The sequence below is a fragment of the Pleurodeles waltl genome, chromosome 3_1 (genome assembly GCF_031143425.1).
Source record: "Pleurodeles waltl isolate 20211129_DDA chromosome 3_1, aPleWal1.hap1.20221129, whole genome shotgun sequence".
NCBI lineage: Eukaryota > Metazoa > Chordata > Amphibia > Caudata > Salamandridae > Pleurodeles > Pleurodeles waltl.
Genome location: NC_090440.1, coordinates 1332851038 through 1332877094, shown reverse-complemented (window position 1 = coordinate 1332877094; position 26057 = coordinate 1332851038). Strand labels below are relative to the sequence as shown.

At 46.2% G+C, this 26057-nt stretch overlaps 1 protein-coding gene across 4 annotated transcripts in view; it reads left to right on the top strand.

Moving 5' to 3' along the window:
- LOC138285127 (carotenoid-cleaving dioxygenase, mitochondrial-like) overlaps window positions 1-26057 on the top strand; it is a 374127-nt gene that overhangs the window by 180599 nt on the left and 167471 nt on the right. For all 4 annotated transcript variants that reach the window (XM_069224694.1, XM_069224690.1, XM_069224692.1 and 1 more), the window contains one exon: window positions 4905-5033. In XM_069224694.1, the coding sequence (XP_069080795.1) occupies window positions 4905-5033 (129 nt within the window). The remainder of the gene's footprint in view (window positions 1-4904; window positions 5034-26057) is intronic.

Below are 26057 nucleotides of genomic sequence, written 5' to 3'. Positions count from 1 at the left end.
AGCACTGTATGGACGGCCTGCTCCGCTGTCCTGCGTCTCACCTCGCCTGGCGTGTCCAGGGAAAGGACCACTGGGGAATGGCTAGATGGCATTCTTGGGAGATATATGATGTCCATAGCTCATTGTAGTACCTCAATGGAGAAGAGATAAAAAGTAATGGGTGAGTGTGTGTTATGGACAGATGAGTAGTATGAGTAGGGATTCTCCTCTCTTTAATCTCCTTCCAGATATCCCGAAGTTCATCCATATCCAGCATTTGCTTCAGGACCCTCACAGCTTGAAGATGATCGGTTCTACAGAGGTTGCTACTATGTAAATCTGGCTGTATGGCCAGGTTGAAATTCCTCTACCCCTATACAACATTGCTTGCTTTTTATTACCAACATATCACCATAATTTCTTTGAAGAATTCGGGGGCATCTATTTTGGGGGGGCAGAGATATTTCTTAAAATAACTGGAGTGTTGTGCAGTTCCGCTCCCACCATAACATACCTGTCCTGTGGATCACTGTATGAACAAAATAGATTGAAACACAAAGATTTTTTTATCAGCATGACCACACCTGGATCATAAGTGCTATACAATGCAAATGTTTATTCTGTCCCCATACATGGATAAAATAGTAGGGGCACTCTCCTCTTAAATGTGTCTCCTGTAACATTGCTACTTCTATATCATGTCTATCCAGGTACAACAGTATCAGTCATCATTTCTTAGGGTTGCTCAGATTTTGCAAATTCCATGTCTTGATTTTAATCAGTTTCATTTCTCAGCTAACTCCATACTATGTGAAGAAGGAAAGGAGGGAAAGGAAGTTTCAGTTTACCAACTGTGAAGACCATATTATTGTAATGTATTTGTTATTCTAGCATCAATGACCATGCCACTGTTCAGAAATAAAAACAATTACAAACTACCCCCCCTCCACAGACTGCTCCGACTTTCAGTCCAGTAGTATCCCCTAGAAACACATCCCAGGACCGTGCACCAACTTCACTGACATCATTACGGACTTTGCCGCACCACTCGCCCTTGATGCTAGCAATTATATCCTACTCGGAGACCTGAACCTCCATCTGGAAGGCCACTCTGACCCCCGCTCAAAAGTACTTACTTAAGACCTGGGAAACCAACCAGTAAAGGAACCTATCCACATTGCCAGACAGTTCCTGGACCCTATTTTCACCTTCTTCAGCAGCATACGAGTTGAAGACCCCAGTCCATTTTCCTGGATATACCATGCCCTCGACAAGATCAGCATCCCCGTCCTGGTACAACGCACATGCACCACTGCCAGACCAGCCTGCAAAACTGAAACAGCATCACTGACAAGGACTGGAACAATGCTCTCAACAGCCATGGACCCGAACACAGCAACAACCTTCTCAAAGCCATCAAAAATTTCAAGAACTTGAACACCTCCTCCACCAATTCCCTGACCCCCTCAAACATACCAGTACAACAAAATCTAGACCCACAAACCAGTTGGTACATGGAGGAAACTCAAGACTGATAGAACACCACTCAAACAACTGGAGCACAAATTGAGAATGAGCCAGGACAACACAGTCAGGAGCTTGTGCAAATTCGCCCTGAGACGCTACAACCAAATGATCTGTGCCACCAAACAGGATGTTCTGGCAGTCTGCATCAATTGCAGGACCAACAGAAGCAAATAAATCTTTGCCATTGTGAAAGATTTCACCTCACCTGAGACCATATCAAAACTTGATCAACCCCTTGCACAACCTCTGCAGCAAACACTGTTATTTGGTCAGCAACAAAATCACTACAATTTACAGCAACTTTATCCCACAACAGGACCCCACAGGCCTCGCCAAATGCCTCCCAATCTTATCCAAAGAGTCAATGCTAATGGGCCTTCATCACCTTAGAAGAAACCACTGGTGCCACAAAGTCCATCTACTCAGGGGTCCCATCAGACCCCTGCCTCCACCACACTTACTCCAGAGGGCTGCAACCAATCAGAGCCATTCTTACACCCATTCTGAATGCATCCACTCTTCCGCAACCTTCACAGATGCTTGGAAACTTGCAGCAGTCCTCCCATTGCTGAAGAAATGCTATGCGGACCCTTCAAAGCTTGCCAACTACAGACCAATCTCCCTGCTACCATTCCCAGCTAAGGTCTTAGAGAAAATCATAAACCAACATTTAACCAAATACCTCAATGACCTCCAACTCCTCTACACCACTCTGCCTGGATTCAGACCAACCACAGCATGGAACCTGCCTTCATTTCAGCAGCGGATGACATCCTCATAACTCTTGCCAGAGGTGTCCCAGCTTTTAACATGGTCTCCCACCCCATCCTCATCCAACACAACATTGGAATCCAAGGACATGCCCTCCGATACATCTGCACCTTACTGACTGGAAGGACTCTGTCAGTCAACCTGGCACTGAACAGCTCGGGCACTTGCAACCTCATCTGTGGCGTTCCAGAAGTATTGGCCCCGAGCCCGACCCTCTTCATTGCTTACCTAATCCCTGTAGCCAGCATTATCCATAATCACAACATAAACGTCCTGTTGTATGCTGACAAAATGACACTTATTATCTCCCTCACAGACAACACGCCTAGTACATGGTTCAAGTTCAGTGCCCGCCTGGCTGAAATCACCCACTGGATGAAAACTAATTGTCTATAGCTGAACCATGACAAGACTGAAATCTTTATCAGGATGAGCACTTCATTGTGGGACTCCACCTGGGGGCCAACAGAGCTAGGACCAACAATGCCAAACTCTTCAGGATTGTAATTGACAGTAAGCTCAACTTGACCGCCAAGTTCAGCACAACTACGGCTTCATGCTTCCATACCTTGAAGATGCTGAGGAATATTTTCAAATGGCTCCCATCAGCACCTGGAACATTGTCACACATACAGTGGGTCACAAGCAAGCTCGACTACCGGAACACCTTCTATGATGGACTACAGAAAAACTCAACAGATGGCTTCAGACCATTCAGAACTCAGCGGTCAAAATCACTCTCAACCTCCTATGTTGCAATCCAATCACTTTACACCTGAAGGAGCTCCACTGGGTATTTATTCACAAAGAAGCACAATTCAACCTCCTCACCCACACTTTCAAGGTACTAGATAACTGGCCCAGCATACCTCAACAGTAGTATCTGCTTTCATAAACATTCAAGGCACCTGCGCTTGTCTGGATTTCTGCTTGTACACATCACACGCATACAGAAAACCAGATCTGGGGGTCAAGCTTTTTCCAACATCGCACATGAAGCATGTAGCGACCTGCCACTACCAATAAAAGCATCCTCCTCACTTCTTGAAGAAGCTGAAGTATTGGCTTTTTGAATAGTCTACTAGACCCTAGGATTGGCTAGACTTTTACCTGCTCAGCACCAGGATACCCTGAGGGTGATCGTGCTGTCTACAAATCTGCATAACATAACATCCCACAACAAACATCTTCATGGGCTTTGATTGGAGTAGAGCTTTTAACAGTCATGCCCATGCTCCAAGGATCTATATTCATGAGCAAACTGCAATGGGGACCTTAACCAGTTAAGTTTTTATAGTAAGGCCAAGCATCAATCTTATGACTGTTTAATGCTGGATAGTTTATAAATGAAACGAGACGCAAGTACAGCAGATCCAGCACTCATTACTTAACCGGAAAAATGCTTCTCAATTAACATATTCAGTAGCATATCCGTTACTAACCATAACACGTCTCGAATAGCAGCAAGCATATCTGGTGTTATACTCACCAACCAGCAGAATAGCCCCACAGCCCTCATGTATTGTCTGTATCTAGAGACTGTCTTTCAGAAGCCCCTTTCAGGTTTTGCATCTCTTCTATCTCTGTCAGCAGTTTTGGTAAACTTCAGAACATCCTTTGAATTACTATATAGGGGCGCATAATCTTTGTACTGCAAATGTAATCTGGCATCATAAAGCATGGCATATTTAATGCCATTACAGGCAGCAGTTTCTTTATTTCAATAAACATTCTCTTGGCCTCCTGCACTGCACTATGAAATCAGGAAATAGAGGGGTCTCCCCTCCATCAAAGAGTAGTGGGGGTGAAGGATTTTTTACTGATAAGTCTTGCCGTTACTTCATAGTCATGATTGTTCAATAAGCTAGTATTAATGGACCTGGGCTGGGCTCCAGGTGGAAGCCTGGATCCCAATGATCTAAGTATACTTTAAAAAAATAGTAACTCATAGAAATTCGACATACCCAGGAAGTCTCAGAGGAGTTTTTCAGCAAATGACTCTCACCAATGTTGGACGTTTCTGATAGGTCCACTATACAAATATTGCTCCTGCCTGATCTGGATTTAAGGTGTTCGTCCATCAGCGCCAATTTTTCCATTTCTTGTTCTATATGCAGCATGGACCTTTTGATGTTGGAGCATCAAACTCCAGTGTGGATAACCTGTTCACCACTTCATATGGTTGATTGCCATGTTCATTCAGTCTGCCCTTCAGTCTATTGATTGCTGGATGGATTTCGTACCCAGAGGAATTGTTTTAATATCCATATCCAACATGTCAGTGTCATCCTGATCACAGTTGTCCACAGGTGAATCAATCCTGTCTGCTTTTTGTCTTTCAAGGTAAGCTTGCTTTGCCTAGTATCCTATTCAGTTTCAGGTTATTAGTTGACTTTGCAGGATCACTTTGGCTAGTAGGAGCTATCTCAGTAAGAACACAATTCCCCCTTTCTTTCTGTTCTGCAGGCATGTCGAAAGCATTTCTAAAGATATTTTTGAGAATTGCATGTTAGCTTTCTGCTAAGTGAATATTTGTGGCTATTTTTTACTAATAGCCAGATAGAGCTGACTAGAAGTGAATTTCTTTTAAACAGTGTGACATTTTGACAAATGTCTTCTCTTTCTAGGCTCTAGCTACAATATTATACGTGTCCCTCCACAGAAGTCCGAAGGCAGTGAGATGCTTCAAGGGGCTGAAGTGATTTGTTCTATTTCACCGGTGGACAACAAGAAGCCTTCATATTATCACAGTTTTGGTAAGAAAAATACTGCACACCATGAATTTATTAATACGTTTTGATTGGGTACTGGTTTTTAATTTTTACTGTTGGTATCTGAAGGCTTTGGGCAATTCAATGTAGCAATTTATGAAGCAGTGGCAGTGTTTCCTTCAGCATATTGTTGGCATTATTAACTACCCTGATTTGAGGGAGATGGGTTTGTCAGAAATTAAGAGAGCTCCTAGATTACTTATCTTTTTGAAGACTTGGAGTGGTTCCTAGCGTTCTATCCATGAATTGGCAATGTTCTGATTAGACCTCATCCAACTAGCTGTACCCCGGTTTAGGACTGGCTCAAATCTCGAGAGACTGCTTTCACCTAAAAGACTGTGTGCTCAAGGCGGTGGGATGTTTTTCTCCATGGTCCAGATGGGGATTGGTTTGGTTATTATTCTGAAAACATCTTGAACCTAAGGCAATACTGCCTGATGACCTTCCCTTGTGTATGTATGTTTGAACTGAGTATCAGCGGGAAGAGGGAGGAACCCTGGGATACTCATTATTTCCATGACATGTTTTACAAAGGGCGTAGCCAAACTTGCTAGTCATAATTCCTGAGAAAGACTCTTGTTCTCTTCCGGAAATGTCCATCCAGTAATTTAGAAAGGGTAGAAGAACCTGTGATCCATTGTGCTGTGGTGAAGTGTTCAAGAAAAGAAGAACTGTAGGTTGTCTGTCATCCATGTTGAGGAGGGCTCTATCTGTGTCTTCTTCTAGGACAGATTCTGTACCTCAAGCCACTATCTAGTGATATGTTTGCGTTTACGGTGTTGGAATTCAGACTACATGTTGGCTGTTCTGTTCTGAGTAACTTTGTTGGCATTTACATGGTCGGCATAATAGTCTGCTGCAAGAAAATGTTCAGAAATGCCTTATTTCAGGTAGCTTCTTCCATCACTTGTTTCTTCCTCACTAGTGTGAAAATTGTGAAGGAAACATGTAGTATGGATGGATGGAAGTGATTGTGGCAATACGGCATTGCTCATGACTGTATCCTGTATTTCTGCACCATTGACATTCAAGTAGTACCTCTGTTGTTGAGCAGAGGGCAGGATATTGTTCAGGATAAGCAGATCAAAAAGCTTGTGGTTCAGTTTTAACACTTCAGGTCTCTTGCTGGACGCAATAATGACCACTTTGTGTACTTAAGTTTCTTTTGCACTTTTAATAGCTCAAACGTTGCCCCTCGAGTTGACTACGCACTGAGTTCTATCAGCGCCACAATTGGATTTCTGAACACCAAACATAGGGTGTATCCTTTTAAATCAGCAACAAGAGGCTAGGGTAACCAGTAAATCAAAACACTATGGAATGCCCCTTGGCCACTCTAAGCTATAAATGTGCTTCTGTTCATTCCGGGAACAAATGAGCAAATCTCAAAAAGTTAAAGAAAAGAGAAGAAAAGAAACACTGAAAGCATATTCAAACTCAACAACTATTCTTCAGTGTATTATTACATTTATAGTTAATTTATCATTAAATTTATAGTTAAGAGAAATACATCCCTGTCTTGAATCCCAGCCATTGATCCATATATAAAAAAGAGAATTTATAGAGACAAGCAATAAGTAAAGACGCAATATGTTAAACAGGCATTAGCACAGCCAATGGGGCTCGCCAATGCAAGAGCGTTTGGCTTTGTCGATGTGTTTTAACTATGTTATACAGCAGTGTAATGGCTGAAATAAAGAAACAAAGTTCAATGACGTGGTCGGCGCTGACCACGTCATACCATTTTTTCTTTATTTACAGCCATGCTGCACAGCAGCCACTCTACTGTACAACACAGCGTAAAAAAAAGACAAAGCCAATAGCTTTTTCAAAGGCAAGACCTATTGGCTTTGCCAATGCTTGTACATGCATCCACACGCCGGCAAGGGCTGCTACCGGAAAGCGCACCATTAATTACTCTATTAGGCCAGAGCCAAGCCATAGATATGGCCTATTAGGTGGTTTAGTTTGTTTGTCGTCAGAAATCCGCTGCCGGTTTGTTATACAGGAACATATAGAGCTTCCATTTACAAATATGTCGACCTCTTGAAACCCAAACCATGTATGGAATACATCAGGAGGGCTCTCAGTGTGCATTTTCTCAGTATGTATAGATAATTTAGTTGGCTTTAAAAAAAAAAACGGTTTTGTTAAAGTAAATGATGTAGGCGTGGCAAATTTTTCCAATCTGCAAGTAAAACCGTAATTAACAATGCAGCTCCTTGGCAAAGATGCCCGTTCCCCAAATGTATAAATAAATGTACACCTTCCCGCTAAAATTACATAAAAACGTATAGGCTCAGGTACACTACATAGATAAGGCGGGGGCTCCTGTCAGAAAATACTATTTTGTTAGCAGAGTTGACAGGAATCCTGAAAATCAATAATTTGCAACTCCTGTTGTAAAAGTGACAAATACTGCAACGGATGGATGCAGCAGGGGAGTACAACAAAGCAACGCATGTGTGGTATTAGACCTGTTAACCGTATTCCAGTTGAAAATAAGTCAGCTTGAAGCAATCCTTTAATGAAATGTTGGTCAGTACAGGGGCGCAAGAAGAAATAATCAACCATTGGCAAAGCCAATTGCTTTCGCCTATGCAAGACCTCTTGGCGTTGTCCGTTTTTTTAAAGATGTTGTCCAGCAGCGCGGGCTGCTGTGCAGCATGTCTGAAAGTAAACAAAAAAGCGACATGACATGGTTAACGCTGTTGTGGAACATCTGTAAAAAAAAACATTGACCCCAATAGGTCTTGCGTAGGTGAAACATATTGTTTTTTTCAGTGCCTGGTAACAAGAGCTTATTTACAGGAGCATAGGAGACAATACATTTCTGAGGGGGACAGTGACAGCCTTAGGGACTTCTCAATTAACCCTATACAACTTGCCCATTGTTTGCGAATTGCAGGCTCAGAAATGTACACAAATACATAGTTTGAACGTGAAATAGGGAGAAAAGAAGGCCTGTTGTCAGTTTGAAAGTATGTTTTATTGTTATTTACATTCACAAAGTATTTAGACCAATTGTGAAAAAAAAAAATGTTGATTAACCTTGCATCTTCATGCACCAAGCAAATAAAGGTAGGAGCGAGAGAAGGAAGAACATACCTTTTGTGCCCCTCACCGATCATGCCTCTCACCTCATGCAAATTGAAACCACACTAGAGATATAAAAAGCTGTGCTCTAAAACCGTAGTTCTAATAACACTTCTGCTCCTCTGTGTGATCTTGGGCAGGTCATCTCCACATCAGTCAAAACTGGGAGCATATACACTGAAGAAGCTCTTGGTGTTACAGACTATTTAATACATGGGATTCTGTGATCCCTGTATAAACAGCAGTCATTAATTTCTATATAATCAGCTATTTCTGATGCATCAAGTCACCGATTAAAAAGAAAAGACGTCAGAACTCGACTACTATAAGGTTATTATAGTCCAGTTTTGACTTGCCTTCTGCCAGAGTCAGCAGCCAAAGGTGAAAGGTAGGCCAGGACATGGAACATAATTAAAGCAGCTGTTTAAAGCAACAAATGGAACATTGCTTTTCTTTCTACTGCTCTATTTTAATAGCTTAAAATTACAGAAGCTACCCAGTAAGGCAGTGACTCCCCACCTTTTGACTCCTGAGGACCTCCACTGAATCACTACTGGAAGCCGGGGACCACCCAAACAATTTGTATAATTTAAATTTCAAACATTAAAACAGTAATTCGCAAAAAATACACAAGCAAGTTCACACCAAACAAATACTTGAATTACTAAAGATCTAATTATTTTACATTGAAAAAATATCCAAAAATCGAAACATTTTAATGGGAAGGTTGGCGCTACATCTCAGGTGACTAACTTTTCAATGTTTGGTTTTATTTAGGAAAGCTGAATCCTCAGGTCAGATTCTACATTTTCCAAGCAATTTCTGTTTTTGTTTTTTAGATCCGTAAGATCTGAAAATACTTTTTCACATAAATATGTAGTGGGGAAAGGAAGTAAACCATAACGCCCTCACAGCTCTCCATAGCCTCTCTGTTACGTATAATTCATTTGTTTAATAGCATCTCTCATATAAGGTGTTGGAGCAGTTTACAGGGGACTACAATGTGTAGGATTTACATCATCCACACTGGTATGCATTTTCGAAGAGTGCTTGGAGTGGAGAAGCACAAACTCGGGATTCAGAACATAACACAATGGTTAGCTTTGACTTTAAATAATAAGAATATATTTCTACACAAGCAAACCTTTATGAGCAGCATGAGAAAAATGAAAGACTAGGAAAACAAAACATAACTTTCTAATTTCTGCCATGCAGTTTACATGCAGTTCATAGCTCACTGTGCTAGATTACGATTGTAACTTATGACCTGCACAGTAACAAAAGAACCTCTGTGACAAAAGTAGTAACCCACTGTGCTAGGCACATAAAATACTGTAAATTTGCATGATACACATTCTTTGCAGAAGGGATATTAACCATCTGCGCTACCTTAGATGAGTCAAAACTGCCACTAGACAAAACCCCTACTTTTCTCCAACAGGTACATTAATCACCAGAGTTATCTTGATGCTTTTATTTTTGCCCGAAAGCCTCTGCTAAGAAACAGGGGTGCCGGGGCAGGGCGATTAAAAATCAAAAAAGAACACTTAATCTGTGTATGGCTGCCATCTCTCCTCCGTCCTCTTCTCTTCCTGAGTCCTGGCAGCATGGAAGCACACAGGCTCCCAGACTCCCCTTAAGCCAATCAAAACACTGCTGTCACCAGCATGACAGCAGCGTTGTGATTGGTCTGAGCAGCATGGTTCAGCACTCAGACAGGGAGTGGGAGCCTGTTCATGTTCTCCACCTGGCTGTGCAATACAGCCTGGTGGGGAAATACTAAGTGCGCATGTCTGTTTGGCCGTCCCAAGACGGCCGGCTAAACTGTCATGCGCAATTATTGTTCACATTCCACTCCTCCTCCATGTGACACAGCCAATCCCATCCCACCCTAAACTGGCTCTGTACTGAAAAATAAAATGATAATAAAATTGTGTTATTATAATTCTATTTTTCCTTTTATGCACTACTCAGAGCAGTAGAGCAACACTCCTCCCCCTTAGCGGAGGAACCACCGCTGCTGGATGTACAAAGAACTTTGCAGAGCTTTTAAAACTGCTGTACAAAGGAAGTAACAAATATAAAAACACATGTGTTTCTGGTTGCCCCAGCTGGAGAAGTGTCTTTCTACTGGCCCAGGTCTGCGGATTCCCTGGGATTGTGTCACAGACCCTGGGGGGGGGGGCGTCACATCACAGGCTGGGAACTGCTGCACTAAGGTTTTAAGTGGCTTGTGGGTAAGTTGATGGTGTGAGCATGTATTATATGGGCTTTTGTACCCCTTGACGTAAATAAGGATACTGCAAGTCATCTTGGAGTTCCATACTTTATAAACAAGCATTTGCAAAGCCAATAGGTCTCACCTATGAAGAGCTATGTATACAAGAGATGCTCTACGGGTGGGACAAACTCAAGCTAGACAGCCTAAATCAAATTCAGCTAGCAAATAGAAACCAAGCAAATGTAAGTTGCAAAGCGAAAAGGTAAGCAATAGGTGAAATACATTCCCAGGGAACCTTTCCAAATGTACACTAAATGACTTAAGCAAACCAGACAGCTTCGATCTAATGAACTCAGCCTTCAGCCTAGTTCCAATCTATTTTTATGGAACTCCTCTGTGACTGCGATAGTCAATCTGTATCTTGCTATTTAGGGCCTTTTACACACGCTCTTATGGGCCAGGACTGCTGTATTGTCCTGTAACATTATGAAATGTGTGCAGCTTTATGAAAATGCATTGATACAAACACTGTATTTCTGATGCCTGGGTTAGCTATCCCTAGGGCCACTGGAATTATTTGATTGTGCGCTGCAGTGTTTTTCACATAGGTATGGATTTGCTGCAATTGCCACAAAATCTAACATCTGCTGCATAATCTGCAGATTTAAAGAAAAATGGTTCAAAAGTTACTAAAAGCACAGCAACACGTGTTGGTGCACAGTGGAAGGCCCCTTTGCAAACGTTGACTGCTAACCTTTCTTTTGCTTGTTGCTATATTTAGGTGCTAAGCTAAGCTGGTACTAATGAGGTGAAACCTAAGCCCAGTGAGTGTTAACAAGTGTAAAAATGACAAAATAATGAAATACTGTCACATTATGTCGCATAATTTGCCTCTTTGGCCTGCATAACTTAGTCAACAGTGCGTAGTGAGCATATGTAAATGAGAGGCAAGTGTTTAACATGACCCTTTCTGATAAGAGGTAGAGGATGCAGCATTACGGCCAGAGCTGAAGACTGGGAAACCAGGTTCGAGTCCCGGAATTAGTTCAACATCTTGTGGTCCATTCACATCAATTAATCTAAATCGTGCCTAATAAAAATGAATTTGTGCTTGTGTACTGTAACTGGTGTTCAGGTCCGGCTCCAAGATTTGGAATCTGGGAGGGCCATGAAGAAGCATGGGTCGGACATGATGATGAGTGGGTTGTGTAGCATCTTACCGGTCTCTGAGACTTGTATCTGGGCATGCTGGATGGTCTGGGAAGAGGATAAGCTGCATACTGTGACTACTGTGGGGATCGTGCCAGTGGCATAACAAAACTTAAGGGGGCCTGCTTGCAAAGTACCTGGATGGGGCCCCATGGATCCAGTCAGGGGCCTGCTGCTTGTGTTCTGTGCTGAGGGGGTCCCCTGAGGCTCAGGCCCCCCCAGCACTGCGCGGACTGCAGGTGCCTTTGTTACACCACTGGGTCGTGCTTAATAGTTTTAACTCAATTTCTAAGCCAACCGCTGGGAGATCTGACCCCAGGGGAGTTTGTGAGAGTAATGCAGTTCAGGACTGCTGTTATGTATTTGGGCTTCTTTTAGAGCCCAGGATAGCCCTATGGTATATAGGGGCCTGTTTTTAGGCTCCCTACCACCATTTTGTGTACAGGTGACTTAGTGCTGGTGGCAGGGAGTCCTTAGTGATAGCTGCTTGTCAGTAGTTTAGTTGTGTGGCTTTTCGGTATTTCTGTGTGCCTATTAGGAAGGAAGTGGCAGAGACAATGAGGCTTCTGAGGGAAGTAAGCTGCATGGATCTGGTCATAGGAGGGAATCGATTGAAGGGTGTGGCCCGCCCATCACGCCAGGCTTCAGACAGCGTGGCCATGGCTGTGATTGCATGCTCGCCCGCTCACAAATGGTGGGCAGTGTCTAGTGGAGTTGGGGCCGAGAAGGAAGGTGCTCTGCCTTTAGGCGGATATCCCCGCAAGGTGTAAGGAGGGGCGGAGTCCCATTGGATGGTGCTGGCCGGGCTGCCATGGGCGCTGCAGAACACACTGCATTTACCCCAGGAGGTGGGGCAGAAGAGTGCAGTGAATGTAGTGGTACTGACAGGAGGGGGCAGCGAGAGCTGCACAGACAGGGAAAATGGCAGTGGCCTGACTGCACGAGTTCCAGGTCTGCTCCCAGAACCAGCAGAAAAAAGCAGAGGCGGGTGCAGTGCCTCCTGCTGAGAAAAGGTCCAGCTGTGGAGGGCAGTGCGAGCTGGAGGCAGCGCGAGGTGGAGGCAGCGCCTCCCGTAGGGAGAGCTCAAAAAGTCAGCGAGAGGGGGTAAAAAGGGCACAGGTGTCAAAATTATGGAGGTCCCCTATGGTTCGGGGACCTCGCTTGAGGTAGACTTGCAAGGAGGGGGAGGGTGCTCTTACCCATTATAAGCAGAGCTCGTGTTTGGGGCCTTGGGATTGGCTACAGAAGGCTCTGCAAGAACACTGGGCGATGGGGGGTCCTTGGGAGGATGAGGCACTCTGGGGTGTGGGCAACTAGGCCTGGAGCAGCAGTGCACAGGGGCAGTAGGGGGCAGGCAGGGTGTGGTTGGGGCAGTGGAGCCCCTTGCGGCCCGGGGACCCACATCTGCTTTGGTGACAGCCATGTAATAATGGAGCAGGGAGGATGTTGAGGGAGAACTTGAGGAACAGGCAGCTGGGGTGGCCAGTGGTGGGCAGGTCAGAAGGGTGGAGAGTAGGGGGGCATAGGGTGGTACGGTGAGGCGAAGCAACTTAGCCAGCCTTTGGCTTCTGGGGTGGTGGGGGCCAGCAGACCAGACCAGTCGTCTTTCTTTCAGGTCAAGGAGCAGCACAGTAGTCCGGACTCGAAAGAGCTTGGAAGTGACTCATGTACCTAGAGCAGAAGGGATGGCCTGGCCCAAGATGGTTTGCCGGATGTCGTTGGGGGATCCTCCATGTGTGACAGGAGACGTTCCGGAACAGCCTTGTCTACCCCACCGCCTAGGAAAGGTCTAGGGTGGCCTCCATCTGGGTGGGAAACATTGAGGGCACTGGCGAGGCGGCAACTGGCACAGACCTTGGAGCCAGGTAAGGGCCAGGATGCCGGCCTGGGTCCTGCAACTAGTTGGGGTAGCTGTATTCAGGGAGGCAGTGAGGAGAGCGAAGATGATAAAGGTGAGAAAATAGAGGGTCTGGAGAACAAGGAGCTGAAGATTTAGAGGTTACCCAATATGGCGGTGGCAAAGCCATTGGGAGCGCATTTGATCCTGGCCACATAAAAGTATATCTATAAAGGGGAGTGTGTGGAAATTCTGAACCTCTTACATAGGGAGGTGCACTCTAAGGAGGGGCCTAAGGAAGAGGAATATTAGCTGACGAAGCGACCAAGGGTGCCATTGACAATTGAAAATTGGACTGCAGCTTTTTTAATTTACCCCAGCGTATACTGAGAGAAGTATCTGAAGCGCTGTGTGGCCATGTTCAAGTATATGAACGTGATCCATAAGGCTCAAATCAGGGGTGGGGGATATACCTTGGCACAAGGAGAAATTTAGGACACGGTTAGCATGTGATTCCAAGGCAAAGTGGGGCGAACTAGACTGATCTCTGGCAACACAACATGGGCGCTGCAAAGTTAGGGAAAACTATTTTCAAGGCCAGTGGCTTGCCGATAGTCTACTGGCCTTCTCAGGGCTCCCCACCCGGGGAGGGGTGGGTATGGAATCCAAGGGGCAGAGCAGGGCAGGAGGTTCCTTTTGGGACTACAACTAGGGGTTGTGCACACCGGAGTTCTGTAAATTCCATCACAGGTGCTTCAAGTGTGCAGGCAGGCACGCCCACCCACATGCACTGTTAAGGGGCATCAGTGGCTATGGAGGGCAAGTCTCTGGACTGTGGCAGCCCTACAATAGACGGCAGGGGGCACATAAGCAACAGAGGAGGTAGAGGAGCCCAGGCATCTGGTCCCAAAAGCTTGTACTCCTGTTAAAGTGGACAGTTTGGAGTACTGGCTGGGTATCTGTAATAGGACAGAGGAAGCGAGGGTTCTGCAGGATGGTTTCAAAGGGGGTTTTAGATTAGTGTATGATTATCCCTGGGTTTGGAGGTGGGCAGACAATTTGCAGTCTGCAAAAGAACACAAAGAGGCAGTGCAGGACAAACTGGAAAAGGAGGTCCTGGAAGACAGGATGGCGGGCCTTTATGACGACTGGCTGATGGAGGCTTTGATCGTGTCACCAATGGGAGTGGTGTCTAAGAAAGAAAAGGGTCACTTTTGCTTAATACAGCATTTATCTTGGCTGGAAGGGTGAGGAGGTCATAAATGATTTCATAGCAGAGGATATGGCCTCAGTGTCATTTTCCTCAGTGGACGTGGCCATGTCACCGGTGATGATGATGGGCCCGGGATCACTGATGGCAAAGTGCAACATTAATTCAGCTTTTTGGCTGCTTCCAGTACATCCAAACAACTTTCGTCTGTTGGAAATGCAAATTCAAGGTCAGTGGTTTGTGGACAAGGCACTGGCAATATGATGTTAAATATCTTGTGCACTGTTTGAATAATTCAGTTTGTTCCTTCAGTGGCTTTTCACCTGCCATATGGGCCATCAGCTGGTGACACATTATTTGGATGATTTCTTTTTTGTGGGGGAACCTGTTCGGTGGACTGTCAGCTGATGCTGGCAAGTTTTCAAGAGCTCATGAGTGACCTAGTGTTTCCTTTGGCACCAGAGAAAGCTGTGGGCCCCAGTACGGTGTTGTCTTTTCTGGGTGTTGAATTTGATTCGGAACAGATGAAAGTGAGATTGCCGCAGGACAAAAAGGAGACAATACAGTCATTGTTGGTTTGCACGCTGGCGAGAGACAAAGTGAAAGTGAGAGAAGATTCAGGTGTTGCTGGGGACACTTAAGTTTTGCTTGCAGGGTGGTCAGAGTGAGTAGAACATTTTGCAGAAGCCTGGGTTTAGCACTCTGTTTCTCACTGCCTCATCATCATGTCCGGTTATCAGCGGGGGTTAAGGAGGATCATCAGATGCAGTGCCTTTTCCTGCAGTCTTTCAGTGGGATTCCTTTAAAATGACTGGTGAACATGGATACTTCCAGATGCAGTGGGTGGTCTAAGTTTCAGTTGTTATTGGCAGGGGAGGCAATGTGCAGAGGAATGTCCAGCACACCGGAAAGCAGGGAGCAGGAAAATTGCATTTTTGGAATTGTTTCCTTTGGTGGTGGCTGTCACATTGTGGAGGAACAGAGCTGGCGTGTAAGAGGGTGATGTTCCGCGTGGACAACTTGTCGGTGATACAGGTAGTGAACAGGCATTTTGCCAGGGGTGCACAGGTTTTGAAATTGATGCAAGTTTTTGTGTTGGGTTGCTTGTGGCATGATAATTATTTCAGAGCACGGCATGTGCTGGGGTTGGGACATTGACCCTGCAGATGCTTTGTCTTATTTTCAATGGGAGAGATTCTGTGGGTTGGCAAAGGATGCAGACAGATGCTGGACGCCCAAGTGGGAGGAGTTGTGGTTGATAGGAAATGCAGGATGGTGCAGCTGGTGGTAGGGTCCCTCGCAGAGTTGACACTGAGAGCTTACTGTCAGGCATGGGTGGAATTTTTGGCATCTGGGGAGCAGCACCGAGTGAAAGGGTGGTTTCAGACTGAGAATGGGGTTCAGCCTATCTTGGAATTGGGACAAGGGTTGGGTGTCAAAGCAGCAGCATTTTGGGCGGCTTTGGAATCTATTATCGTGGCGTTTGTTTTGCAGGGTCATGCTTCAGCTGCCGGCGGTGTGCCTGGTCCAGTAGAGACATGCTTGGTCTCTGCCCTCATTTCTTGGATGTTTTTTTGTGCGTTCTGGCTGCCAGAATATTTGGGTGGTAGGGCTTAGGGTGGAATACTGTGGGAGGATGTCAAGAGAAGGGAGGACAGGTTAACGGTATGGCTTTGTAGCTTGAAAACGGATCTAAGAGCTTAGGGGCAAATCTTAGTGTTGCACTCTTTATTGTCACTGAGGCAATGCCTAGTGGTTTGTGATGATTGATGGACTGTTTTCGGTGGGGGTCTTAACAACATGGTTTTCAGGCATCACTCTGGGGTAAGGTCTTGGCGTTTCAGCTGTTATCAGTCCTGCACAAAGCACCTGCGGCACTGGAAGTTCGCCCAGCGGATTACGGTACTCATTCATTCCACATTGGCGTGGCGACTAAAGTGGGACATAGAGTCTAGGCATGGGAAAACATTATGAGTTTGGGGGACTGGTCTTCCAACTGCTACAGTCTTTATGTGTGGGTTATGGGAGCTGAGGAGAGTGCTGTGGGGCATGTTTTGTGAATCTCTACTGGTGTTTTTGTTTGGTTGCAGGTTCAGTTGCTGGCCCAGTGGCACAAGATGTGGCCATTTGGGTGGTGTCACTCATTTATCACATGGGTGGAGAGACCAGCTACACAGTGGGGTTTTGGGTGAGTTTGGGTTGTAACAAATTTTGGTTTCCCACTACTTGGCGGGAGAAAGGGAGCATGCATTGGCGTGAACATTCAAAGTATCTGAATGGCATGCTAGAAAGTGGTAGATGTGGACGTGTTGGTTATCCATTTTGGGGGAGAACGATCTAGTGAGGGTGGAAGGTGTGGTACTGATAAGGGACCTTGAAACAAAATTTATTGCAGATTAAGCCTTGGTGGGCTGGTTGTTTTGTGTTCTGGGCAAAGTTCATGCCAAGGAGTACTTGGAGGGGGGCCAGCAAGCCCTCAGCTATAAACAGGGCATGTAGGAAAGTGAACAGGGAAAAGAGTAGGTTCTGCAGGGAAATTGGTTTTAGGCCTATTTGCCATGTGGATATTAAATACAAAAACAGGGACGGGGTCCATCTGTCGCGTGTTGGGATGGAGTTGTATTTGTTAAAGCTAAGGGGAGTGCTGTGGAGGACTCTTAACATCAGGAGATGACGTAAACAGTATAGCAAGTTAACCAGGGGTGGGAGGACTGAAAAAGTTGTAAGGCGGCCTTTTTCTGGGTAGTGATGGCCTGGAAAGTGACATGAGTTTACAGAAGTTTGATGAGGGCTGCCATTGGCGAGCCACGTTGAAAGGGTGGGTAGGCAGGAAGTTGAAGATTATGTATAGGAAGTTTGGTTGCTTGGAGATTAATTACTTGCAGTTGTAGGCTGTAGGGGAAAGTTAAAGTTGGTAAAGGTTGAAATGTACTACAATACGAATCAGATAGTTGCGAGGTGGGGTATGTGGGTGGGAAAGTTTGAGTGGGGGGTAGGAGATTGGATAGTTCACTTGATGTATAGCGAGGCTTTAATTTTGTAAAGTGGATTGCCCAGGTAAAGTTTGTGATGTGCACCTGTTTCAACAAAACTGCCTTTTTCACACAAGACAAGTGGTCAGTTGTCTGTGCTGCACCCCTCCCTCCCAAAATGAGCATGGAGTAACTTTTGAGGTTGTTGTTGTCTGTATGGCATTTAAAAAAGCTACATAAACCAGAGCTTTTCCCATCTATGGCTAGCACATATTCTCTAGATATCTGCCACATGCATGACAAGCACAGGAACACCTTCAGCTAAGAACAAAATGAGTACACTCTGCAACAGAATACAAACACACAGCGAATACACCTATAAACAAATACAAACGCTCATACACTGGCAATGCATACCACACTTGTACAGACCCACACAATTTGATGCACACATCATTGCGCAATAACATTATCCCAAGTAAACATCAAAGCCTCACTCTTTCCTTTCTACTAGCAAGGAGCATCTTCATTTTCCTCTCAGCTCATGAGCTCGAAGTTTCAGTTTCCATAGAGAACAATTATCAGTGCATGTTTTTTGTTCAGTTATGTTTTCACTCTCCTTCACAGAAAGTTTCCTTGCAGTGCTCTGCCTTGCAGCTCAGTAATAAAACAGGCAACTGTCAAATTCACCATTGGTCTCCAGATTCATGCCTAATTAAGGCACCTGTTTTCACAAATATAGTAAAGAATGAACAGGTTAAATGAGAGAATTGGGCAAGAAGGCACAAATTAGCACTACTGGCAACCTCATAGTGTGGAAAAGGCCGTTTTATTGAAGCAGGTGCACATCACAAAATTACCAAACCCTACGCAGAAATGCCTTACAGAACTAAACCTCTCTATACATTAATCATCTACTGATTCTCCTACACCTACACCTAAATGTGCCCCCCACCTTTACCCTAAAAACATGTTCATCTTTCCCTGCACAGCCCTTAACAATAAAAACGTAACCAAACTATGCTTTCCGAACTCGAAGCCTTCAACTTGCTTTCCCCAAGATAAATTGACTCTCCTCTCTTAAACCATTTTCTCCTCCCCCAGCAGCATTACATACCGCTTCAAAGACTGCAAACGTGTCTCCAGATGCCATTCAGAAAAACTCACCAAGATTTGCCCCTACCCCTTGGGCAGTCTCACCACTTCTTTCAGCCCTGTGGCCACCATCTGACACACAGAGAGTCCTCCACTGCCTCCTTCAAATGTAACCGGTATACGCCCATGCCCAACAAGTGCACACCATCACCTCTGAAAAAATGCACCACAGCAAACCAAATATCAAGTGAACCACTATTCCAATCCTCTCATCCCTACAGAATTTCCTCATCTCCCTGTTGACTTTCTACTTACTTTAGTGATAGCTGCAGGCCGATCACCCCCCCCCCCCCACTCCACTGGTGGTGCAGAACCAACTCTGTCCAAAGCATGTGGGTCCCTGCCCAAAGCCTCCGTATCTCCTTGAGATCTGCCTTCATGGGCTTCAAAAGCACCAGCCCTTTCCTGTGCACCAAGCCGTTCTCCCCCAAATGAACCACCAACACACATGGGCAATCCCTCAAACCTTTCAGGCAGTTGAGGCAAAAAAGCTATTCCACCCACCGCATTGCCCCCTTTTCCAGACCACAAGACCTCCACCCCATGTTGTGACAAACCAAGTTGCACCCTGAAACTCTGCTGTTCCGCTTGGCATTCAGCACAATTGACAAAGGAGTGGCCCACAATCCAAACAATCATCCCTGTGCTCTCCGGGCCTGGCACCAAACCTTAAGAGAAACTAAACAATTAGACAGTAGAACTCAACCTTTAACATTTCTACTGTGCGCACATACTTCTTTAAACATTTGGGTGAACAACGCCCCAGCCGATTGAATCGTTCCGCTTCCCAAACTGACCACCCAGTCTCAGTCGCTGAACCTATTCTAAAAGAGTGCGTCCTTTACTCTTCAGCTGGCATCCCTACTTTCTTCAGGGCCTTACACAGCACTTGTAGAAACTGAAATGTAGATACCTATTACCAATCCGCATGCTGGAAGACTCTGCCCTGTGCCCCTGACCCTCTCCTCAGCCACCAAAACCAGTACACCAATCAATTCTCGTTGCACGGGTACAGCTTCAGCAACACTAACGTCCCTTTTCTCACCGATCCACCTCTGGCTTCTGTATATACACTTGTAAGCCCTCCTGCTCTGGTTGTATTTCAGACCAGCAACACCCTGCACCTCCCCAACGGCCTAGCAAGTCTGACACCCTGAAGGCCCTGAAGAAAACATACAGCACATCAAACAGGAAAACAGCACATCCTCCCCCGTGTCAGATCATACTGCAGACAAAACCTCGAGCACCCTCCAAAATACCAGCCATACCAAAGGCCACCGCTTCCTACTCCCATTCCCCTCTTCTCGTGCTTGCCCTCTGAACCAACACGTACCCAGCTCACCTGCTGAGGTCGCATATTCCCACAGGAACTTCCCCATAATTGCAGTACCAGAAAGCTTACCCACAGTCGTAACCCTCAACCACCCTTTTTCCACCATTGCCGTGTTAAAGTTGGCCACATTCTCCTGACGTCTATGAACATCATCCTACCTACAACTCATCATAGCCCCAGATGCCAAAAACTCCCTCCATGCCTGACCATATGTACATATTGCAGGAATAGCCAAGGAGAACATCACGAATTGTAGCATTCTTTCTTGCCTACTCTTCACAATCTGATCGGCATCCTCGCCCTTTCCTCGTTCGCTGCTGACGCATGACCATGGAATATCCACCACTGAAAATGAGACAGAGCATCCACAATGTTATTATCCTGTTTGTGGAAAATGATATGCCCTAAAAACAAATGTTCTGCCTCAAACAAATCACCACAAAACTCACATCAACTTCAAGACTTGGGCATCACGCTCTGAGCCTAGATTCACCACTGTCATGTTGCTTACATTTAACAGTAATCCCTTGTTTACAGATTTGTCCCTCCCCTCCCCCCCAACTCCAAAAAGGCAATATTCCTCACCCCATTCTTCCAGACTTCTGGCCACTGCTCAACACACCAGTGCCTTGCCAGTAAAGACCAAACCAAGTTCTACCCCTGGCATCAGAAATAACTTGCATCTGCCAGTCAGCCATTTTACCCGGGCCATCAATGACACCCCTTTGAAGTCCCCCAAGAAAATCTACCACATTTGCAATCTTCCTTCACCTCTGCCTTCAAACGTAACTGATGATGAGGCAATGCCATGCTATACCATGCCAAACCCAGTGTTCTAAAGCAGGTCCCACCCACTGCACCACTGTGTATTCAAAATTGAGATGCCCCAATAGGACCTGTAACTCCATGACCTGTACTTTCTTCCTACTCAGCATGTCGTCAGTCAAGTTTAACATCATCAATTACTTATCCTCTGGCAGTCTATCGTCTCGTCGTATACTGTCAATTTCAATTCCCAGGAAGGTCTCTACCCACAGTTTTGTCTCCAGCCATTGGCACCACCACATCCCCCTTGAGCTCTTTAAAACTTACCAGCATCTGCTGGCAGTTCATGGAAACAGGAGGCCAGCAAAGAGGAAATCGTCCACATAGTGGGTCATAGAGTCAAAACCTGTCCCAAACGTGAACAGTCATTGCAAAAAGGAACTGAATTTTTCAAATACGGCACAGAAAATCAAATATTCCATGAGCAGTGCTTTGTCTACATACCATCCTTCCCAAAACATGATCCCCAACAGTTCAAAGTCTGAAGGGTGCACTGGGGGAAGCCTGAATGCCAACTTGATGTCACTCTTTGCCATAAATGTTCCTTCCCCTGCCTTGTTCACCATGTCCAAAGGCCTTATCCATTGATGAGTAGGACACCCTAGACAGATCCTCTGGGATTAAACCATTGATGACTTGGCCGTCAAGCAAAAATGCCTTTTTTCCTTCTTTGGCACAACCCCCATTGGGGAAAGAATCAGATTTTCCAGCAGCCAAGTATCAAATGGGCCAGCCTTTCTCCTCTCCATAAACTCCGTATCCAGTTTGGCCTGTACCCCTTCCAAATGCTCATGCACTGACTTCAAGTTCTCTGCCCATTTCTGGACCCTTGCCCACGTTAACCCAGCTGGTACCCTTCCCGAAAACCCCTTGTCAACAAATCCCTGTCTGCCTGGTTCCTGTACCATAGTAGCAATACACCATTCTATCCCATTTAACTAGCATTTGAGCCCTTACCCCAGAGCCAAGGTCCCCCCCCCCCCCCCCCCCATCCCGACCCCTTCCACTGTGTCCCAACTGTTGTCACTGCTGCCCATTACTCCCGGACACCCCCACTGCCCTCACAATTTATAAGCGGGTGTCTGTTGCCGCACTGTTCCCACAGTTATGAGTCTCTGTGGTACGACCAACATGCGCCCCCTCCCCTGTGCTGGCTTTCCTTTTCCTGCAGCTCCCACCCTGGGTGAGCCATTCTTGAAAGGGTCAATACATGACTCACAAACAGCTGTCCGTAAAGACCATCGATGTGGGCCTCGCTGGTCCCATTGTATGGAGCCACAAGTCATTATCAAGCTCCCCACACTTTCCCTCAGCATTATCTGCCAGGCATGCCCTGAACTGCTCATCATACCTGACCCATACCTACCCCCATCATACCACCCGCACCCCCCTAGAATGTGATATGTGCTTTTCAGACAACATCCTTATATTTAAAGAGCGCCACGCATCGTTCTGGAAACTTCTCACAATATACTCTGGTCTAAACAAAAATGTTGCTGTCCAGTTCTCAATAGTGACCAGAACCCTTGGTCTTTCAGCCAACTCATACTCCTCCTCCTTAGACCCTTCCTTTGCCTATATTTTCCTATATAGCAGTTTGAAGACCTCCATATAGTCCCCTTCCAAACCCTGTCTTTCGTGGTTTTCATCAAGTGAGTCCCCAGGTTCTTAGTGATGCCCATGTAGGGCAGTTTCTTCACCCTCAGTTCCGTGCTCTTTTTCCTGTCACTCCTTGTAGCCTTTGATACTTCATCCTCACAATCCGTGGTAGTTCCCTCATACACTTGGCCTGCACTTCCTAACTCTTCCCCTAGCTTCCCACAGTCAGAACCCGTACCTCCAGAGCAGCACCCCAGGTGTTTTCAAGGTCCCTTCCGCATCAGCCATCCCCACCTCTTCATCCTTAACATACCTTCATTTACCCTGTCTCACCTCTGCCTCGTATGGTCTGTCCCGTTCGCAACCCCATTGGACACCATCTCACGCCCCGCATGTGAAGACATGGTCTTACCTGGCCGTTGGCTTGGCATCCGTGCAGAAAACTGCCACCCTGTATGTCTCACGTCTTTAAGCGCTGAAGTCTGCCTGCCTTCCGGTAAGTCCTGGCCAGAACCAAAAGAGACCTGTTCAGGGTATCTCATCCCTCCTGTCCCTGTTCCTCTGGCTCCACTAATCCCCCTTCTTCCAACTCACATTCCCCCCCATGAGTACGCACTTCAATCATCCCTCATACATTCAGACCACAAGGCTCCACTGGGCCCTGGCAAGTCATCCATTACATTTGCATTTCACTACGTAGGCTGTGTGCGATGATCCAACCTTGTCCAAGGGGCCACACCTGACTCACCCGCACCAACCAGAGCGGAGGCTCCACTAAACCTTCCACCTGTGCTGCTGTTGTCGTCCTACGCCGCCATCTGCTGAGGTACCACAACAGACCCACCCGAGATGCCCAAAGCGGATGCCCCACCACATGTTCTACATGTACCATCAACGTCATCCCACGTCACCATCCTCTGAAGGGCCACATCAGAGTCACTTGCTCCAAACGAGACAGAGGCCACGTCAGACCTTCTGCCAACTCTTCTGTAGTTGTTTCATGCCACCGTCAGGCCAGCTGCTCCAGACCATACCATCTCTTCCCCTTGGGGTAGAAGAGCCACACCAGACCCTCCCAAGTCGGCCACTCTGTCTGTGCCTGAAACTACAAAATAAAGGTCTGGTGTGCTGGACCTACCTGCACCTGGCCCTGCCCATTTCACCCTTCAGGTACCCATATCCAGCTGCCTATGTCCTGAAAGTCCTCACGCTGTCCCCCAAAGAAGGAAGGGCCTACCCAAGCCCACTCCCCCCACTACTGCTACATGCCTGACTCCCAGCCCCTGGAGGGTGAGCACCCTGGTTTTTCAACAAATGCCCCTGGTCATTGTCTACAATGCCTGGGCCTGCGCTGGGCTGTTTCAACCAGTCTGCAAGGCCAAAAATGTCCTGCTCGCCCTTCCCCAAGTCCTCTTAGGCCTTGTCATCTCCCTCCCCTTCACTCTCACTCCATATCAAATTGGCCATAGCAATGGCTGAACCAGACTCCCCAATACACTTTTGACCTCTTGCTCTTTGAGCAACCTTTACCCTTCTCCTCCCTGACTTGAAGTCTTTAAGCTCCCTGCTGTGACCCTCAGCCTCCTGAAGGGGAACAAAACCATGCTCATGTGACCCCACGTGGTCTTCCCTTCCATGTAAGGCCATTTTTAGGCCCTGGCACCTTATTCTGATCACCCCCACCCCACTATCCACCTCCCCCCTCTCTGGGGCCTGTCCTTTGCCCACAGGCCCCACTGCTTATGATCCAAGGCTTCAGGCATTGACAGGCAGCTCAGGAGCCACCCCTACCCACACCACATGCACCTACAGGCCTTCTGGGCACCCACCCAGCATAAATCGGGGCCCGCACATGTGTCTTCCAGTGCCCTCAACCTCACCCGCATTACCTGGGGCCATCATCTTTGCTGTTTTTTGGCGTGGCAGTGAGTAAGACAACAAGGCCACCATCACTTCCCCCAACTCATGCCTCGGCGACCTCTGCCGACCTGTGCAGTCATCGGTAAACTGCAACAAATCAGGGAGCATGTCTCCTGAAGGAGCTGGACTGCATGCAAAACCCAGGGGTCCTCCATTGCGACCCCCAACTTTCCTTAAAAACCTTCCCTTTCCTTACTACTACCACCCACTGTGTTCACCTCAAAATAGTGTCTGGTAGCCCTTTATTTCCTTCCCCACTTCAAGGCCCATATAAAGCCCAAAGGCAGTGTCAGTCCTTAAGACTGTACCATTCGCCCAAATTTCCCTAGGGGGCATACCTCTGTTGTCGAATGCCCCCCCCAAAAAAAAACAAGTAGTACTGAAAGGAGTATATTGAATGGTAGGGGTGTTAAAGGCAACAAGTAAGAAAAAGGAGGACACAGGAACGAAGAGATGGGACGTAAAAGGGAAGAGAGAAGAAAAAGGACGAGAATGAAAGGCAAAGCAAGGGGGGAGCAGGAGGATGACACTGGGTGAAGGAGAGGGACTGCAGAGGCATGCACTCTTAAAAATGCAATGCCAAAAAGGTAAAAAAAAAAAAAAAAAAAGAGTACCTGCAGGAGCCTTTGGCTAGTGCAAGGACTTTGGCCATAGGAAGCTGTACATGGTCCATGCTCAACAGCAGGGATGGAGAGTGAAGCCCAGGAGTAAGCCAGATGTCAGGAGGAGCAGCTGAACACATGGAAGCCTGGTAAGAAAAGTGGCATGGGAGCCAACCAATGGTAAGTATTGGTTAGGGTCTAAGCCCCCTTTACGATTTTTGTACGTACAGTGGCTTTGGCTGACAGTGCATGCACCATGAAGGCAAAACCTAAAAATGAAACTAAGTGGCTTCAATGGAAGAAATAAAATCCCCTCTGGTTTTAAGAAAGACTAGTCGAAAGAAAGATATTCTTTTACAACAAATCTTAATTACACAAGCACATGCACTGGGAACAGATAATGAACGAGGAACTAGCAAATTGTTTGTACAACGCAACACACTGTACTGAGAAAGGCACTCAAGAGAGAGTGCCTAAAAAAACAGTGCAGGTTTCCTACTTGTGGTTTTAGCATCCCATTTGCTGGACTCCAAGGACCAGAATGGCACAAAACAAACAGAACACAGCGGAGTCAATGTCTCTGCAACAACAGACATTGGAGGTGGGTGGGTGTGAGTAACGGTACAAAAGGGCTAGGGATTTATAAAACACATGCAGATGATTTCCTGTAGTACCTTTGTGTGTGTGTCAAAGGTAAGGATGTGAATCTCAAATCCTCCAAAGTCGTCTGGAGCAAGACCGGTAAAATTAAAACAGCTGCCCCTGAACAATGCAAATAAAATAAATGAGAGTGACGATGAATCCAACCAATGGTAAATAATGGGAAGGTTTGAAGTCCTTTTTAAGGTTATTTTTAGCTAACAAAACATTTCTGCAAGCTATAGCACATGTGCTGTCTCAGGGGAGCCCAAAAAGGGAGACACAACATCAAGTAGACAAGAAAGACAGGTACAATCCTCCAATTGCTTTTGGGAGTGGGCCCAACTACTTGTTTAGCACACTTCATCAGCCCCTTGCGATGGTACAATTC